Raw genomic sequence first — 18,614 nt, forward strand, 5'->3', positions numbered from 1 at the left:
ATAAGTGGTGCTGGGAACACTGGACAGCTACATGTAAAAGAATGAAATTAGAACACTCCCTAACACCATACACAAAACATAAACTCAAAATGGATTAAAGACCTAAATATAAGGCCAGACACTATAAGACTGTTAGAGGGAAACATAGGCAGAACACTCTATGACATAAATCACAGCAAGATCCTTTTGGACCCACCTCCTAGAGAAATGGAAATAAAAACAAAAATGAACAAATGGGACCTATTGCATAGCAAAGGAAACCATAAATAAGACAGAAAGGCAACCCTCAGAATGGGAGAAAATATTTGTAAATGGAGCAACTGACAAAGGATTAATCTCCAAAATTTACAAGCAGCTCATGCAGCTCAATATCAAAAAAACGAACAGCCCAATCCAAAAATGGACAGAAGACCTAAATAGACGTTTCTCCATGTGAATTATTGAGAGTCGCCCTGCAGGAAAACGTGCATCTGATGTGATGATTTTTCTTGGCCTAAGACCAGGGCCCAGGACACCTGATTCCAGTCTTGCTTCTGCTCCTAACTGGCCGTGGGGCTTTGTCCATCCTTTGCCCACTCTGAGGACAAAGATCAAATGAACCAGGAGTAAGAATAGCCACCTTGAGTTGAGTGCTGACTAGGCGCTACGCACTTGCTGAGCATTTGGGCTGCCTTATTTCCTGTAACCCTTAGGATAACCCTGAGATGAAGAGGTTAGCTCCAGGAAACTGAGGCTCAGAGAGGTTAAGCAACTTGACAAAGTCACAGAGACAAGGCGCAGCAGAGCTCAGAGCCTGCTTTCTTCACCACTGTGCTCTGCTGCCTCTTGGCTCTGAAGCATGTTGAAAACCACAAAGCTCCAAGCACATATCAGGTGGGAGCAGTTGTCGTAAGGAAGTGCAGCACCCTGTCAGCATTTGTTCATTCACTCAGCAGGCTGATGGCTTAATGACTCGTGGTCTGGAGTTTTACCTTTTGAACACTTGGGCATCCACCCAAGCTTAATAAGGCATCCAGTCTCTGCAGTGAGTGTATGGAGTTTTAACAGGAGGCAGAATGTTTGCTCCCTCCTTTTGAAGTTAAGATCTCCACTCCTCCCCCAGAACGGTGAGTGGATTGATTACTAGTGCACGAATCTCTAAAATACTAGCACTCCAGATGGGAGCGCTTCAGAGCCCACGTGGAATTGGAACCCAGTCGTCTCCGTCTCAGTCTGCACCCAAAGTTGCGAAGATTCCCCAGCTCTGAGCAGCCGCCTATTCCGTTCAGAAGGCAGCTCCAGAGAAAATGGAGGCATTAAGGGCATTAGACGTACAGTCGGAGAAGGAACGGGATGCTGCGCTCACGGCGCACCTTCTGTGTGTCGTCGTGGGATGATAACGAATGGCTGACTCTCTAGTTACCATGAGTTGGCATGTCCAGTCTTCCTTCCGACCTTCCCAGCCGTTGCCCCTCTTTATGGATGAGGACGCTTAGATCCAAGAAATCCAGTGACTTGTAGTAAGATGCTCATGGCGAAGGTGGGGAGCTCTATCAAGGATCCTCATTCGGGTGGCCCCAAGTGCAGCCTGCTTTCCACCTGCAGTATGACCTAAACCAACGACTCACCCCTTCTTCTCCTTCTTGTCACGTCGAATGCAAATGGAGCTGAGGAAGGGACAGAAAGGAGTCCTGTCTGTCCCTCTGCTTTAGACTGGTGACCTTAGATATGCCCGGTAGGAGGAGGGCCGTTCACTGGCTGCCGTGGCGTGTGATCAGGTTGGGGGTTTGTGCCCCTCATCCTCGGAAGCACACACTTTTTTTTGCAAAAAGCACAGGGGACTCAGGAGACCTCAAATTTCATTCCAGAGCTCTAACTAGCACTTTGTGAGCCCTTGGGTAAGTCCCTTTGCTCCTGAGGTCAGAGGGCCTGCATATCTCAGGCCTCCTGCCACATTTCCAGGGTTCCTCCTGTGTGCCCAGCCCTGTGCTAGACCACGGGCTACAGCAGCTCCCAGTCAAGGGGTAGGTAGACTCTTCCCAGGCTTCCTGCACTGGGAACAGATGTGTCCTACTCTGTAGTTCTGCCTGTCCTCCTCGGAAGCCGGGAGGAGAGGATGGCCAAGTGGCTCTCTTGTGCACGTTCCTTTGTAGACAATAGCTCGTCTACTCCTGTGACACAGAGACTAATATTTCCACTTCACCCGGGAGGAGACCGAGGGACTTTCCCAATGTTGCACGGGCAGTAGGTTGGAAATTCCGATCTCAAACCCAGGTGCCCTGACCAGCATCGTCCACTGCCCAGCCTGTGAGCCGAGAGCCAGGCTAATTAAAACCCCACAGGGAGTAGGGACAGCCAGCCAGGACCTGGGCTGAGTTGTGTAAACAGCTCTCTTGGAAGCCTGGAGAGGCAGCCCAGTGTCCCCTGCTTCATGTCGGCTGTGGGCAGGGTGCACTGGCCCCAGGAGAGGGGAGCAGGGTGTATGGCCCCGGCTTCCAGGAGCCGGCGGGTCCAGGAATCAGCTCACTGGGGAGGCAGCTGTCCCAGACAGTGACTGGGATGCTGCATGAGGCTGTGCCCTCTGCCCACGTCAGATGACGATGAACAAGGTGTGGATATGAACGCAGTGTAAACCACACAGGGTATTACCGCTGTGAGCACTTTTTTTTTTAATGATCAGAGATTGGCATTGGCTCAGAAAGGCGATGAGAGACAAGTGTCCTTGGAGCTCAGGTAGAGACACAGGGCCCCTGAGGATATCTCAGGCTCATCAGCAGCCCCGCTGCCCGAGGAGCGCCGGATTGACGGTGTAGCTCTGAGCATTCTGGGTCAAAGCCTGCAGTGCGTATGTGACTTTCTATTTGGGGATCCTCCCCACGGAGCGCGCAGCTGTTCGCTCCTTTCCCTCCCGCCCCCTCCTCCTGCAGTGAGGGCCCGGCCCTGTTCCAGACACCCCGCCGGGCTGGGCCACCAGGCAGAGGCCTTGCCTTCGGCTCTTCTGCGAAGGCTGCACGCTGCTCGGCTGGCCGGACACCACTGGGCTCTGAGCCCGGGTCCCACCTGGGTAGCCCCGTCCAGCAAAGCGGTGACCTGAAAATCGCAGTCTGTTCGCAGGGGGAGCTGCCGGGAGGGGAGGTCTGTTTGGCAGCTGGCGCCCACTGGCATCTGGGCGCTCGACACTGCCTGTTTCTGAACTTCTAGGAGCCCTCGTTAGCTGTGTCTGCGTTCCTGCCTGGCCTCTGCCCACAGCTTCCTTGACATCAGGCCCGAGGTGACAGGTGTCTGGAGCTTGAGCTGCCCGGGGGAGGGAGAGGGTGGACACGCTTGGACCCCAGGTCAGGGTGTCAGGAGAGTCTGGCTGAGCTGACACTCGGGCACGACCTCCATCTAGGGTGTGCGCAAACCAGGGGGGGCAGCCCTGGGGCGCAGACCCAGGGGTCCTCAGACTCTGGCTTGGCCTGTGCAGGCTGAGGCCCCTGGCTTTTGTTGAAAATCCCCAGCTGGAGAGCTCAACGTGGCTCTGATTGCAGACAGATATTTGGGTCATAAGCTGCCCCTGGGGTACCCAGTTTTAGACCTCAGGTTGGGCAGGGCACGGGAAGCACGCACTTCTGAAGATTAGGCTACAGGTGCTGATTTCTGCAGTCGACATAGAAGAATTTGTCAAAACCCTGCCTGCTGCTCCTTGGCCTTTCCTTTCTCCTCATCTGCCACCTCCCCTGTCTCACCAGATCGCCAGCCCCAAAGTACCAAAGTTAGAAAGACAGGCCGGAGCCCAGGCCGAACTCGACCCCTGAGGGCCCAGACCCAAGGCCCAGGCGAGGCTGCCGCCACCCCTCCCTCCCTGCCCCCTCACCCCCCCCCCCCCGCCCTTCCTCACAAACCCCCTTTGTGTGCCTCCCTCTGGTGCTGCAGGGTGTGGTCCCTCTTCTGACTCCGTCCAGAGCTGTTTCTCCAGGCCGGTCGCCCCCCTCCAAGCCTGTCAGCTGGCACACAGGCACTCTCGTGACCCTGAGTAAATGCTCGGTGGACAGTGGTTGCCCTTCCTCTTGGCCAGAAGGTCCCTTAGAAATCGTCCAGGTCACCTCCTTTGTTGACCACAGGAGGCCCAGACACACGAAGGGGCCAGTTAGTGAATTCATCACAGTTTCTGAAAAGCGATTGCCTCTGGGCCTTGTGCTGGGAATGGAAGAGAACAGGATCATTTGTAGGAAACCTTCTGCTCCAGGGCTTAATTCACATCTGCAGATGCCAGCTGAGCCCTGTCACGACACTAGGTGCTACGGGGGTGCAGAGATGAGGAGGAAACAGCCCCAGTCTTCTGAGAGCTGCGTTGTGGAGGCCTGGGTTGGAAGGGGTGGGGCTCGAGGCCGAGTTATCCTAGAGACCCTTGAAGGCCCGAGGGAGGAGGGTGTGCTTTCATCTGCTGGACAAGGTGCGAATTGTTGACGAGGATACAAAGGCTGGAAGAGCAAGCAGACGGCCAGGCATTCTGGAGGAGGCGGTGTCCTGTTTCATGGAACCCGTTGGCGCACCCAACAGATGGGCAGTAATAATAACCATCGTTAGCGCAGGTTAAACGTGGCGTTTGAGACTGCTACATGCCTCGTGCATTCAGAAATGGTCACGTAACTTGTACGATGGTAGAAATCTTGAAGCTTTTCAGCTCCGAAAATGTTGCCTGCCACTGTCTTGTGAACAGTAGGCCTACGTGGCCCCCTGCAGTGTGAGGGGGCGATTTGGAAATAGCCTCTGTGCCTTGGGGAAGGTGCTCAGCCTGTGCTGTAGGTCAGGGCTTGGTAAAGTGTGTGTCCCCCCCCCCCCCCCCACCGCGCCCAGCCTGTTCTTGTAAATGAAGTTTTATTAGCACAAGCCACACCTAGTCATTAACATATCATCTGGAGTTGCAACAGGGACCCCTTGGTCTGCAAAGCCTAAAAGAGTTACTCTTTGGGTCTTTACAGAAAGCTGACGACCCCCTGATCTAGGTCACTGGGTTTGGGATCATATTTTCTGAGGCCGTAGTTTCCTCCCATAAGTGGGTGCTCGGCTCTGTGCCACCTGAGGGACAATCACAGATCCTGGCACCTCTCCAGGCATTCTGCTTCCTCTCCTGTGCCACAGCTGGCCTGACCCCCCTCTGGACCTATCCCTTTCTCTCTCCCATCAGCACCCAGCCAGACCTTTTACAAACAGATGGAGCCGACCACTCCTCGGTATAACCCCCCCACCCAGTGGTTTCCCACCGCAGACATCTGACAGTCCACCCGCTTCCCAGGGCTGCGGGTCCATCCGTGAGCCATGGCTGTCCCCCTGGCTCGCTGCGCACCAAGCACAGTGGCCACCTGCCCGTTCTTGGAGCGTGCCGAGAGCTTTCCCCCAGGGCCTCTCCCTTCTGCCCTCCTGCCTGGAGCGCTCTGCCCCCAGTCCTTCTCCTGGCCACTCTGTCACATCACTGCTCCTTCACTCTGTTCTTGTTCTCGCTGTCTTCATACCGTCTGTTCCAATAGAACTCCAGCTCCGTCTCATTCTGGTTCCCCGCTCCTCGCCCGGCATGTGCTCATTCTGAGGGGATCTCTGTTCTGGGCCCCTAGACAGCCCTGCTTTGCACAGTTAGAAGCCTCCATCTCTGTAGTGGACAGGTGCTCAGTGCCACTCGCTAGCTGCCTCCTTTTCTAAAATAAACTTGAGGCAATAAAGTTGTCTAGTGTTAGGGCTGTCTGTGTGACACTGTCAGAAAATCTCAACATTTTCTTGCCTCTTTTGCTCCTTTAAGTCAAGCCTTTGGGCTTTAGAACAATGAACTTGGCCTATATAAAGTACCTCCAGGAAGTCAGCCCCCAAACACCAACATCCAACATCTGCCTTCTGAATATATGGCTTCAAAGAGCTAAGTGCGCGGCAGCAAAGTGCTGTCCAGCCTATGTTTTTAAGCCACACGACAGCCAAGGAACTTAGAAATGCCTTGCCCTTTCCTGTAGTTAAATCTGACATAAAATTACTTTATTGGCAGCATTTTAACAAACAAAACTCTCCTGTGTTTTCACCGGTAATTCAGCTTCAATTTTCCGAGTGAGCAGAAAGTAATTACGAATGATGGCAAGGAGACAGTTTTGAGGCCTCTGTTCATAACACATTCAGGGCGAGTCCACTCAGGGCAGCTTCTTACGGTGAGGCGGAGCAAGAAGGAGTCACTCTGTAGGAGGAGCCCCGTGACTGTCAGCACTGCAGCCACTACCAGCACCAGCAGCACCACCACCTCCACCACCAACACCAGCAGCACCACCAACCACCTCCACCACCAGCAGCACCACCTCCACCACCAGCACCATCACCACCTCCACCTCCAACAGCAGCACCACCTCCACCACCAACAGCATCACCACCACCACCTCCCCCACCAGCAGCACCACCTCCAACAGCATCACCACCTCCACCACCAACAGCATCACCACCACCACCACCAACAGCATCACCACCACCACCTCCCCCACCAGCAGCACCTCCTCCACCAGCATCACCACCTCCACCACCAACAGCATCACCACCGCCACCACCAACAGCATCACCACCTCCACCACCAACAGCATCACCACCAACCACCTCCCCCACCAGCATCACCACCACCAACACCATCTCCACCATCAGCACCGTCACCACCACCACCATCACACACACACAGACACACACACAGGGGCAATTTTTCAGGTTCTATGACATGCTCCCTGATGTAATCGCAGACACCTTCCACACACAGTGTGTAATCTACTCTTGTTGCTGTGGGATTTGGGACTGTGGAGCATCACCATGTGTTTGTGGCCAAAATTAAACTAGGACTCATTACAAGAAAGGCCAACACCTCCGAGTACTACACCTTTAAGACAGATGAGTTTGGATGAGAGATCTTACCTTCATAAAAGGATTTCCTTTCAATGGCAGATTCTCGTTGCATTTTATTATGATTTGGTTGACAAAAGTTAGCCTTGCACACAGCTGTTCAGGAATGCAGCCAATGAGTAAAGGCAGATCTGCCTTGAATGGCAAATGCCGCTGAGTAACTATGTTACAGGCTATTTTAGGACCACCAAGAATGTGTTTGCATTTTCGAGGGTGGAAAGAGAGAGATTATTTACTTGGTACGAACACCATGCCAGGCACTACGCGCACTTTCCACCTCTAAGCTCACGTGATTCTGGTCACAAATTTGTGGGGTGGCCTCAACGCTCCCCATCTTGGTTGCACGGCACTGTGAACGTACCAGAGGCCGCTGAATTGTACACTTGCAAAAGCTTAATTTCATGCTCGGCGAATTTTGCATATGTTAAATCGTCACGTTGCACGCTTTTCAAAAAATCACGTTGTACTTCAATACATATAATTTTGAGCTGTCGATCATACCTCAGTAAAGCTGGAAAAAAGAGAGGACCTGGACCATGGGGAGGGTCTGTGCACTGACCTGAAGCTCCTTAGCCCATGTCCCCTCCCAGCCTCTGCTTCTGTGGCATCAGAGCTCAAGCAGCCTTATTCAAAGGTCTACTAACTAGGGTGCGTACATTTGCAGGCCATTAGTATATTTTAGAGCCAGAAGTTGGCACCTAGCCACTAAAATGTGCTTATTCAGTGAGCACGTGACCTCCAGAATACACCGGACTAACCGGGTGTCTCTGGATTCTTCCCCCACCTACACAGCTGTTGGGTTTCTCATGCAGGGAACTTCCTGCCACGGTCTAAAGCCTGTCGCCATTTTATTTAGCCCATTGTTGGGACACAGGCAGAAGCAAAGTTCCCTTCTGCTTAAGCTTCAGGACTGGCCTTCGAACCTTACGAAGCCTGGGACGTAATTCTGTTCTCTGAACCTCACATTCCCTTTCATAAAGCGGGTGCCTCGCATCGTCTAAGCTTCAATCCCCACGAAGCAGAGGGCGTGGAGAGCTATTTGGGGAAGATCATAATTTGACCCCAGCTGGTCTGGGGCAAGTTGTGCTTTCTTTAACATGGTCTGGAATTGGAGGTGATGTTCACCTCCTGCCCATAGCAAGGACGCTCGTGAACCACGAGGCTCTCCTTGGCCTATCTGCACCCCGGGGAGAGAGGCCCTCTTAGGTGGGGGACAAGAGCATTCATCTTCTCTCCGCAGGAGCAGTCCAGAAAGAAAGTCATAGCATCAGCTTACCAAAGCTCGGACCCATTCACTGTGTGGGTGGGGAAACTGAGGCTCAGAGTGGGGTCGGGACCTATGAGAGGTCACACCACAAGGTATCAATACTTAGAAGCAGAGCCCTGGGAGAAGTGAGAAAGTTGGGCTTAAATGAACTCCGAGGGCCCTTCTGCCCTTTTCATATATAGAAACCCAGGTCTGCCCAGTGGCCCTGGTGGTCTCCAACCTCGGCTCTGCCTTCGCTCTTCCTCTTCCCTGCATGTTTCCTGGTGTGTCAGCCTAATTCAGGTGAAACACAGATGACCCTTGTTACCCTGAGTCCTGCACAGACGGACTCATCTGGGCTGAGACAATGCCCTCACCTTTGACCTTCAGCTTCTAGCCTGGCTCCACAGGCAGTACCTGCTTGGTCTCTAGGCCAACCTCATCAAATCCAGGTGCTTGAAACCAACTCCATCTTTCCCTTCTCGCCCCAAGTGGTCATCTTTATCCCACTAATGATGCTACACGGGAAGGCCTTTGGAGGAAACGGGGGCAGGGTTTCTTCCAGTGGAAAGAGGCCAACCTGGCAGTCAGAGACGCTGGCCCACGGGCACATCTCTTCCTGGCTCTCAGCCTCATGAGCCCTCACGTGAATGGGAGGGACCAGCCTGTCACTAAGGGCCTGGCAGTTCTGACAGCCTCTAGGAGCGCCAGGCTCGCACTCAAGGAACGCCTGGTCAATGACGGAACACTTGGAGGTGTCTCGGGGTGGAACCGCTGAATTACGAGCCCGTTAAGTCCACATGCATCTGTCTGTTTGGGGCCATTCTTAGAGTTGCCAGTTCTTCCAGCTGGTATGTCTACACTACAGAAAGGGAGAACACAGTTCTCAAAAACCCCCAGGTCTGCTCATTTCTGCATTTGTTGGGGCCGCTCTGGTTGAAGCTTGTTGAAGCCACAGCCCTCATGTTGGGAAGCCTGAGGGTGCAGACAGTGTGGTGGAGCCAGAGTGGTGGGCGATGGCGAACAGCAGAAGGTGGAATTTTACAGGCAGCACCGCTGGCCTTCAGGTCGATGCCATCAGCGCCAGGCTGCTCGTCTCCCTCCACTCTCACCCCATGTCCCGATTCTAGAGCATGTGTCCTTATTTGCCAGAGAGCAAGCCGAGGCCCACACTGGAGGGCACTGGGGCAGCCTGGGGACCCAGGGCCTGGAGAGGGACATCAATGACAGTGACTGCTTCTGACGTGCACTCCTCAAAGATGCTGTGAGGCACCCAGGGCAGGCCGAGGACTCATTTTACAGAAGAAAACTTGAGGCTCAGAGAGGGGGAGTGACCTGCCCACAGTCACACAGCAGATGGAGGAGCTGGGGCTTCCATCAGGTCTTTTGGTGCCTACTCCAATGCTCCTCCCTCCAGCCCAGCCCGCCTCTGCCTGCAGCACGTGCAGCCTCTGTCACTTCGGGGCAAGCCCAGGGCGCCAATATATCCCCTCTTTCTAGGGTGAGATTCTTGCTCCAAACCACCTGTTAGCAGAGATTCATTCCTGAGACAGACCGACTCCTCTTGAAGCCAGTCAGGATTCCCTGCAGTTCCCATCCACCCTGGGATTCTCCAGAGCCTCAGGTCTTGCAATTCTGGAAATGCTGAAAGTCCTGTTTGTTCTACAGAAAGACCAGTTTGTGGGGACTTCGTTCTGAAAAACAACCGTGCAAATGATACACCAGCTCAAGTACAGGCAGTTGTCGGTGCTCATCTGATCCCATGTCTACACGCAGGCAGATTCCCTCTCTCTCCCTCCTTCCCTCCTTGTCTCTCTTCCTGCAAACCCAGTCCTGCTGCATCGTGTCTCATCTGTTCTCCTTTCTTCTGAGCAAGTCTACCGGGGAACACTCCTGTCTCAGAGGGCTTGAAATCCCAGCTAGTTGGCCAGTGTGAGCTTCTTGGAAACTCCCAGGGAGCATGTGTAACAGTACCGAGGAAAGGTGTTGATGGAGCATGGGTGGGCTCGTGTGAGAGACACTGAGAGAAGCAGAAGCAGAAGCAGATTGGCTGGGGCTGCACCGCAGGAGGCGCTACTGACAGAGGAAGGGGAGACTAAATACACCACAGGCAATTTCCAGCTTTTGGACAATCTTGCCCGGGGCTCTCTGGAGGGAAAAACGAGGCTCCCTGAGCCAATCTGTCCTGCACACCTTCGGCTTCCTGCATTCTTACCCAGGAGGGACTGTGCATAATTTTGCTGGCCTTTTGTAGATGTCTGTGAGAAACCTCCAGCTAGGGTGTTCAAAATCAAGTGTTGATAGCAACCTGCCAGACTTCTTTGGAAAGAGTTATATGTGTGTGTATATATATATATATATATATATATATATATATATATGTATATATATGTATATATATATATATATGTTCTTCTCCTTATGCCCATTTTCTGAGCCTGGACTGTACTCTTGTAATCTAGACCCTTTCCCAAGAAAGCTTTGCCCTTTTTGCCATTCTGGACTAAAAAACTGTAGAAAGGGAAGAATTGCCATATGTCATTGTTCAGACAGAACCAGAAATAATGTTGACTTCAGAGCTGAACTTGGCCTCCGTCAGAAGGGTTGCCTTTGTTTTCTCATTATTTAGGGGGTGGGGGAGGCATCACATGCTTTGAAATGCATTTTAATGAATGTTTATAAGGTCGTGGGGATCACATTGGTGGCTTTGTCTGCCCGATTATGAAATGGGACTCCGCCGGCACTGGTGCATGGAGATAAAGTCAGTCCTTTCTAAAAGACACCAGGACACCGTCCCTCACTCCCCTTCCCCGCCCTACCACTGCCCGGACCTGTGAGGGCTGGGCCTCCTGGGGTCTAGTGTTGGTGTTGGCCCCTAACTAGCCGTGGGACCACAAGCAAATCACCACCCATTCTGTTTTCTGTAAAAAGTGAAGGTTGACGTGTGTTGACTAGCAATCCTGCTAGCGGCTACTGATTCACTTATGGTAAAAAAAAACAAAAAGCAAATGTTCTCCCAGTGAGTGGGCAGGGTCACGTGTAGTACAAGGCCTGAAGGAAGTAGGGGCTGGCTGGGAGCTGGGACCCATAGCTTGCTGTACAGAGTCCACAGAGACTGGAAAACGGCTCATAGGTAAAGCTGTTTAGAAGGGTCTGGAAGTTTGGTGGGGACCTGCCACCACCAACGTGATGCTGAGAGGGGAAGTCATTCCGGGGTAGCAAGCTCTCTGCTGCACTTGATCTAGAAGGGTGGCCACGGGGTTCAGTCAAGCCCAACAGCCCAGACAGGCTGACCTCGGTGGTGGCAGCAGCCTGGGTCTAGGGGCGAAATGAACTCGTAGTAGATGTCAACACAGCCGCCTCCCCTCGGCTTGCTTAGGCTTGCCTGGGGATCCGGCCATCCGGCCAAGGTGCTTTAGGCAATCTGTTGAAAGCCCTCCCCGTGAAATCCGAAATGCAGAGCTGCAGCCTCTAGCAAAGTGGAGTCGCGTTTAGTCCACGGAGAAAGCAAAGCTGGGAAGAGGCTCCTGCCTGCCCCACCGCTGAGACTGCGGCGTCAACCAGCGCCCCCCATTGCACCCCCAGGGACAGCAAGGCCAGCCTGCCCGCCGACTAGGGAGCCTCCCACAGCATTCAGGGAAGCCAGCACCAGCGGCGTCCGGCTGCAGGCTTGGCACAGCAAGGGTAGCACCTGCTCCAGCAGATGGTGTCCACCAGCAGCACGGCAGCCCCCAGCACCTCGCAGGGGCATCCTGGGGTCCGCTGTGGGGTTGAGGGCCTGGAAAGTCGGGGGCACACACTCTCACTTCAGAGGGCTGGAGACCCCTTTCCTTCGCCAGTGGTTCCCAGTATTAACTTTAGCATCTAGGGGTCATGTCCCACCCTCCCCACCTCCTACCACCTTAGTCCCGACGGGATAATGACAGACCAACAATTAAATGAAAGCCCTAGTATCTGCCAGGGAGTCCAGGCCGGTCCAACTCACAGCTCCTGCCCTCCCTCCCATCCCCCAAGCCCATCCTTCCCCCGCCTGGTCCTATGCAGACTTCACTGGCAGTAAACTCTCCTCGAGTCCAAGACATCACGAGCAGCGCCTTGGGCATGGCCATCGCCAGCTCAGACTCCCGGCAGGGGATCCTATGTAAAGCCCACCCTGAGTCGTTCCTTACTGATCCATTTTAGACATTTCTGTTCTCAATATAATGGATTTGTTTTAAGTCTTTGGGAGAACGTAGAAGAGACCAAATTTCAGCCTGAAATGCAGTGACTTCTCTGTGGCCCATGATTGATTGAATGAACGGCCAGGAAAACACGAGGCAGAGCTCGCTGGGCGCTGAGTCATCTGTGTTCATTGGTCCATGGATTCATTCAGCTTCTGTTTACTGAGCACCTGCCGTGGGCCAAATACCTAGCGAGCGCTCCTGGGTGGGAGAGTGGAGCAGATGACTGGAGAGACCTCTTCCTGTGCCTACTCGACCTCACCCCCCAACCCCTTCCTGCCTGCCCGTCAGGCCTCAGATGAATCTGGTGGCGGACCTGCCCCTCAAAGTGCCCTTGGCCGGGTGGTGGACATCTCACAAGGAAAGGCAGAGAAGTAGGCAAGTCCCCTCGCTAAGAGAGGGGGAGCCCTTTCTGCGGGGATGGGGCGGTCAGTGGGGAAGGATGGAGGCTGCGGGTCGGGGAACAGCCGAGTGACGGTGGCAGGCCCTGGGGCCCTCTAGCTGAGCCGCTCGGGGCAAGCCTTGCCCATCCCAGGGTCTCAGGGTCCCTCCCTGTCTTTAAAGGCCAGGGTTGGACTCCCAGAGCACTTCCGGATCTGCCCTCTGTAATGCCAGATACTAGTTAATGAGGGTCCTCTAGGTGCCATGGAATCTGTCCCGTTTCGTGTAATAGTCCAAGCAGCATCATGAGATGAGAACTAAAATGACGGTCATTTTACAAATGAAGAAACAGAACTCAAGGGATTCTGTGTGGAGGCCAATACGTAGTGGTTGCGTCTGCCTCGGGACCAGGGCCCTAGGCCATCCTGCCTGCACCCATGCTCTCAAGCTGGCAGTCCGCTGAGAGCCAGCCAGGGAGCCGTAACAAACCTTGGGTTCCTGGGCCCCGGCCCGGAGGAGACTGAAGCAGTTCAGCTGTGGTAGGAGAGCCTGGGAATCTGGGGGTTTCTAAGTGCATCTGATGGCTGCCAAGGCTCCAGATGTGCAGCCCTAGGGGATCTTTTGACGTTCACTCTGCTGTAAGAGTCATGACCACTGTCGTGCTAGTAGGTGGCCCTCGCGCACGCCTTGACCCTCCAGTGAGGCAAGCGTAAGGGGACGTCAGAGGATCCGCACCGGATGTCCCAGTAAGACTTCAAAGCTGGAAAGAGGTTTCTTCGTGCAAAAGTGCTTCAGGGGAAATGGATCTGGTAGAGCGCTGGCCTTTAGGCGATTTCCAAGCCCATCTCCTCCCACACATAATCCTGCGCTCCACTCCCTTCCCCTTCACTGCAGGTCATGGTCATTTACAAGACAGCCACGGATGACTGTATGAAGCCTTGAAAGTGTAGGAAATACTGCCTCAGTAACTTCTTTGATTTGTTCCCAAAGGCTAGGCTTTTATAAATGGCGGGCAGTTCCCCCAGTGCAGATCACAGATCGGGGCCTTTTCCTGTTGTTTCCTATCTCCCCGACCTGAGGATACATCTGCACAGAGGCATTTCTTAATTAGATAGCTTTATACTTTTTTGGTGGAGGAGTGTAAGTCATTCCATTAAAAACAAGCTTCTATAGAAAAATACAGAGAACAAAAAGTGAGTTTCCAGTCACCCCCAAAAGACGACTGCTCCAAAGAGTTGCATATACTTTCTTCCAAGGTGTTTTTGTGCACTCATAAAAATGTGTGTGTATGTGCATGCACGTGTGTGTGTCTGTGTGTGTACAGATCAATGGAACCGTGCTATAGTGACTGTTACGCAGTTGTGTTACGCTCCAAACAGTGTCTCTCAGACAGCTGCCCAAAAGAACACGCCAGATCTACTTCACTCCTCCAAAGCCTCTGCTTTATCCCATTTTCTCACTCACTAGAGCCTGATGCATTTAACCGAGACAGGGAAGCAACCTAAAAGCTCAACGTCTACGTCACGCTTTTCCTTTTTAAAAATCAGGTTAGCAGTAGACAGGTGGGAATTGCAAGTTTCTTAGCGATTCTCCCTTGCCCTCCAATGTCTGCATAGTTCCGCTGAAAGCTCCTTTAAGTGGGCAGAGAATATCCTTCGCGTGACTTTCTGTAGTGTTTGGTGTAGAGACAGCATAATGCTTTATTTGAACTGTAACGCAACAGTCTAAATGAAAGACAGCAACAAAACAACAAGCATCATGGTTCTAAAAATAGGCTGTATTGTATAGTTTTGACAACTCTTTCTAAGTCTTGAAACTGAGAGATCTGTTTTATCTTGCAAGTTTCCTGTTCAATAGCTTTAATGTGCCAAGCCTTTATAAACATTCCTCTGCCTCCCCCTTCCCTCTCCCTCCCTCCCTCTCTCCCCCCTCCCTCTCTCCCTCCCTTCCTTCCCATCCCTCTTTTCTCTTCCAGCCACAGGGAACCATTAAGAGGAGGCAGGAAGGAGAAACTTTCCAGCTTTCAGGCATGGCCGAAGGAGGTTACCCTAATAAAATTAAGAGACCATGCCTTGAAGATGTCACGCTTTCGATGGGCCCCGGCGCCCATCATCCCAGCACAGCCTGTGCAGAGCTGCAGGTTCCTGCGTTACCCATGAACCCTGGCTCTGCAGCGATGGGAGCGGCTGGTCATTCATTACTTCTCGAAAATAACCCCATGAACGGCAGCGTAATGGGCTCACCGTTTGTGGTACCACCAACTGCGGAAATGGGACTGAAAGGCCCCCCTCTTTCTTACTATGACAAGACCAACACTGTGCCTGCTGTGGACCAGGAGCTTCAAGATCTGCTGGAGGAGCTAACAAAAATTCAAGAACCTTCTCCGAGTGAGCTCGACCTTGAAAAAATCCTGGGGAGCAAGCCGGAAGAACCGCTGGTCTTAGATCACCCCCCGGCAACCCTAGGCGTGACTCCCAAGCCTGCGGTTCAGATGCCACACTTGGAGAGCCTTGGTTCCAGCAAGGACTTCGCTTCAAGTTGCAGCCAGGTCCCGGGGGTGTCGCTTCAAATCCCGCCCTCCTCTGCGGGGATCAGCTACGTCATTCCCTCCACCAGTAAGCAGATGGTCTCCCCCAGTTCTTCAACAGCACAGGCCAAGAGCCAGGTCCAGGCGCCGCTCCCTGCGGCTGCCTTGCCACCGCTCCCGGTGCCTCAGTGGCATCACGCCCACCAGCTGAAGGTGCTGGCGGCCAGCAAGCAGGGCTGTAGTACGAAGCAGCAGGGCCCCGCTCCCAGTTGGTCCGGCCTGCCTCTTCCTGGCCTCTCCCCGCCTTACCGCCCGCTGCCCTCACCACAGCCGCTGCAGCCGTTCAGCCCTCAGGGCCTCATGGTGTCCTGCATGTCATCGAGCAGCCTGCCGGCGAGCGCTCTGCAGGGCTCTCCCAATGCCTTATTGTCCAGCGTGGCGCCCAGCAGCGGCGCTGCCCTGGGGCCGGCCATGACCTACGCCCCCGAGAAGCTCCCCAGCCCCGCGCTCCAGCAGCAGCCGCAGTTCAGCCCGCAGCCCTCCATCCTTGCCAACCTGGTGTCCTCCACCATCAAACAGCCTCAAGGGCACCTGATATCCACTCTGCCCACCAGCAACCCGGGGCCCTCCACTCCCTACCGCCCAGAGAAGCTGTCCAGCCCCGGGCTGCCGCAGCAGTCCTTCCCCCCACAGTGCCCCCTGATCCGGAGTCTCACTCCCACCAGCAATCCGCTCGGCCCGCAGCAGCCGCAGCTGCAGCTGCCGCCACCTCCGCCTCCGCCAGCCAGTACCGTCCTCAAGCCCATGGCCACCAGCTCGCCCAGAACCCTGAGCCTGATCATGCAGCAGGGGCTGGCCGCCCCCAGCCCGGGAGCCCCGGAGCCTTTTCCTTTCGGCCACACCAAGCCCTTGTCACATTTCGTCTCTGAGCCGGGCCCCCCGAAGATGCCCTCGGTGCCCGCCGCGTCTCGGCAGCCTGCCCTGCTCCACTACCTGCAGCAGCCGACGCTGACGCCGGCCTCTTCTGCCACGGCCTCGTCCACGGCCACAGCCAGCCTGCAGCTGCAGCAGCAGCCGGACGCCGCTTCGTTCCTTCTGCAGCACGTGACGCAGCAGCCGCAGCGTGTTCAGCGGTCGGTGGCCTCGGATTCCATGCCTTCTCTGCCCAGACAGGTAAGCTGGTCTCCTCTCTGGTTGCGTCCCTTGGTTTTGGAAATAAGAACCACGTTTCATGGTATTGAGAGCCGCCTTTGGAGGCAGATCCAGGCTGTAGCCCTCTTTGAGAGTGGACTTCACTCTGGAAAAGTCTATTGAAGCCAACTTACTCTGCGCAGTCAGAGCGCAGTATTCATGAGGTCAAGGTTATGGTTTCAGTTCCTGTGCAGGTTGCTTAGCTTCCCTGGGAGAAAAGTTCACCCACAAGGTGCCGCCAGGGGAAGGAACCAGGGCAGACGAGTCAGAATCACACAGAACTGGGCCGTGAGGCACGTCCCCTCACCCAGGACCAGTGAAGCCTTCATAGGATGCAAGGAAATTGCACTGAAGCATTTAAATTTTCTCCCAGCTGGCATGAGGCTGCACACCGAGCCTTCTAGAAGTGTCACAGCAAACGTCTGCTGGGCAGCGGCAGCGTGCCATCCACCCCTGCACCAGGTGCTGAGGCAGGTCCTAAATGAAACTGTCAGAGACGTGTCAGGTAGTTACTCTTACCATCCCCGTTTTACAGACGAAGTAACTGAGGCTCAGAGTGTTGAAATGACTCGCCCAGAGTCACACAGTTAGCGAGAGGCCCAGCAGCAGCTTGAAGGCAGACGGGCTTGCTCCAGAGCCCGTGCTCTTCTCAACATCCCCATGATGTCTCTCTCATCTCCTACAGTCTTGTCAGTCACTCAGTTCAGCTAGTTCTCCCTGGGCAGTGTCTATCATAGTTCCCACTTTTCATTTGTTCTGACCCCTGCCTGTATTAGTTACCTATGGCCGCGTAACAAGTTAGCCCGTAACTACTGCTTAAAACAAGACACATACGTAACTTCACAGTTTCTGGGGGCTGGGAATCCTGGCACAGCTTAGCAGGGCCCTCTGGCCCCAGGTCTCTCACAAGGTTGCAGTCATCTTAAGGCTCAACTGGGAAGGACTGGCTTCCAGACTCACTGCTGTGGTTGTTGGCAGGAAGCAGTTCCTTGTGGGTTGTTGGACTGAGGTCTCAGTCCCTCATGAGCTGCTGGCCAGAGGCCTCCCTTGGCTCCTTGCCACGTGGACCTCTTCATAGAGCCTCTCACAACATGACAGCCAGCTTCATCAGAGCACGCAAGAGAGAATGTGCCAGGAAGAGAGGCAGGGGGAGTGCCAGCAGGTCAGAAGTCACAGTCTGTATAACCTAGCCTGGGAAGTGACATTGCATCACGTGTGCAGTATTCTGTTCCTTAGACGCGAGCATGAAGATGTGAGTACCAGCAGGGGATTACAGGCTGGGGAGGGTACCAGAGATCCCTGGGGACCACGTCAGATGTCTCCCTGCCCCGAATACCGTCTTTCGTGCTTCCTCTTTTCCATCGCTCTCAGGCCTGCCCGAGTTCAGGCCCTCTTGATTCTTCGTCCGAACTCGCAAGATTCCGGAGGCCCGTAAGCTGTGACTCCATCTACCTCCTTAGACTCAGTGTCCCTCGGGCCCCAAAGTGCTTGCAACCCCTGGCCCACTCTGCGCCCTTGGCCTTGGCTCCCACTGTTGCCTGTGTCCGGCCTTCCCTGCCCACCTTTGCTGTCCTGTCCCACTCTTACAGGTCCTAAGGCTCAGTCACTATCACCCCCCGCCCCCGGGAAGCTTTGCCCCAGCTGTCCTCTGCACTTCCGCCTCCCACTCTGCCTCCTTCTTCTGTAGAGAAGCCAAGGAGTAGGTGGCCGTAAAGTGCTTGTCTGGGAATGTGGCCCAAGGGAAGCTCCCAGTGGGGGCTGACCTCTTTGCTGAGGGCCCTGGATGGCCATGGCCGCGGCAGTCCCCAGAGGAGAGACACCGTGTCTTTTTCATGCAGGTCTCGTGAAGTATCGCCAGGCAGAGTGCCCCGCGCCCGGGGTCGCTCCTTCGGGGGGGCGCCCGTGGGGGTGGCCACAGTTCAGGTTTGGCTTTGTTATAGGCCTGTTGCCAGCTGTTTTCGTGGACTTCTGCAGCTGGCTTGGGGGAGTGCCAGCTTCAGCACTGGAGCCCTTATCCTAGCAGGCAAGAGCCTCAGCCCGGAGCCGTGTCACCGTCTAACACTGTGAGCCTTTTTGGTTTCTTTTGTGTTCAGTGGGGAACATGTGTAGCCTGACTGTGTTGCTTCGGAGCCAGACCAGCTGGCTCACAGAGAGAAGCCTTAATGATTAGGGT

At 54.3% G+C, this 18,614-nt stretch overlaps 1 protein-coding gene across 5 annotated transcripts in view; it reads left to right on the forward strand.

Annotated features, from left to right (window-relative positions):
- Positions 1–18,614, forward strand: part of MAMLD1 (mastermind like domain containing 1) — a gene marked incomplete at both ends in the record, with an annotated part of 54,501 nt that overhangs the window by 3,721 nt on the left and 32,166 nt on the right. Inside the window, 2 exons of one of the 5 annotated variants that reach the window (XM_082865183.1) lie at positions 14,705–16,423; positions 18,382–18,504. In XM_082865183.1, coding sequence (XP_082721309.1) covers positions 14,705–16,423; positions 18,382–18,504 — 1,842 coding nt within the window. Of the gene's footprint in view, positions 1–14,698; positions 16,424–18,381; positions 18,505–18,614 lie in introns of all 5 variants that reach the window. The other 4 variants (XM_082865182.1, XM_082865185.1, XM_082865184.1 and 1 more) reach the window with 4 other exon arrangements.

The sequence above is a fragment of the Leucopleurus acutus genome, assembly GCF_964270905.1.
Source record: "Leucopleurus acutus genome assembly, chromosome: X".
NCBI classification, from domain to species: Eukaryota; Metazoa; Chordata; class Mammalia; order Artiodactyla; family Delphinidae; genus Leucopleurus; species Leucopleurus acutus.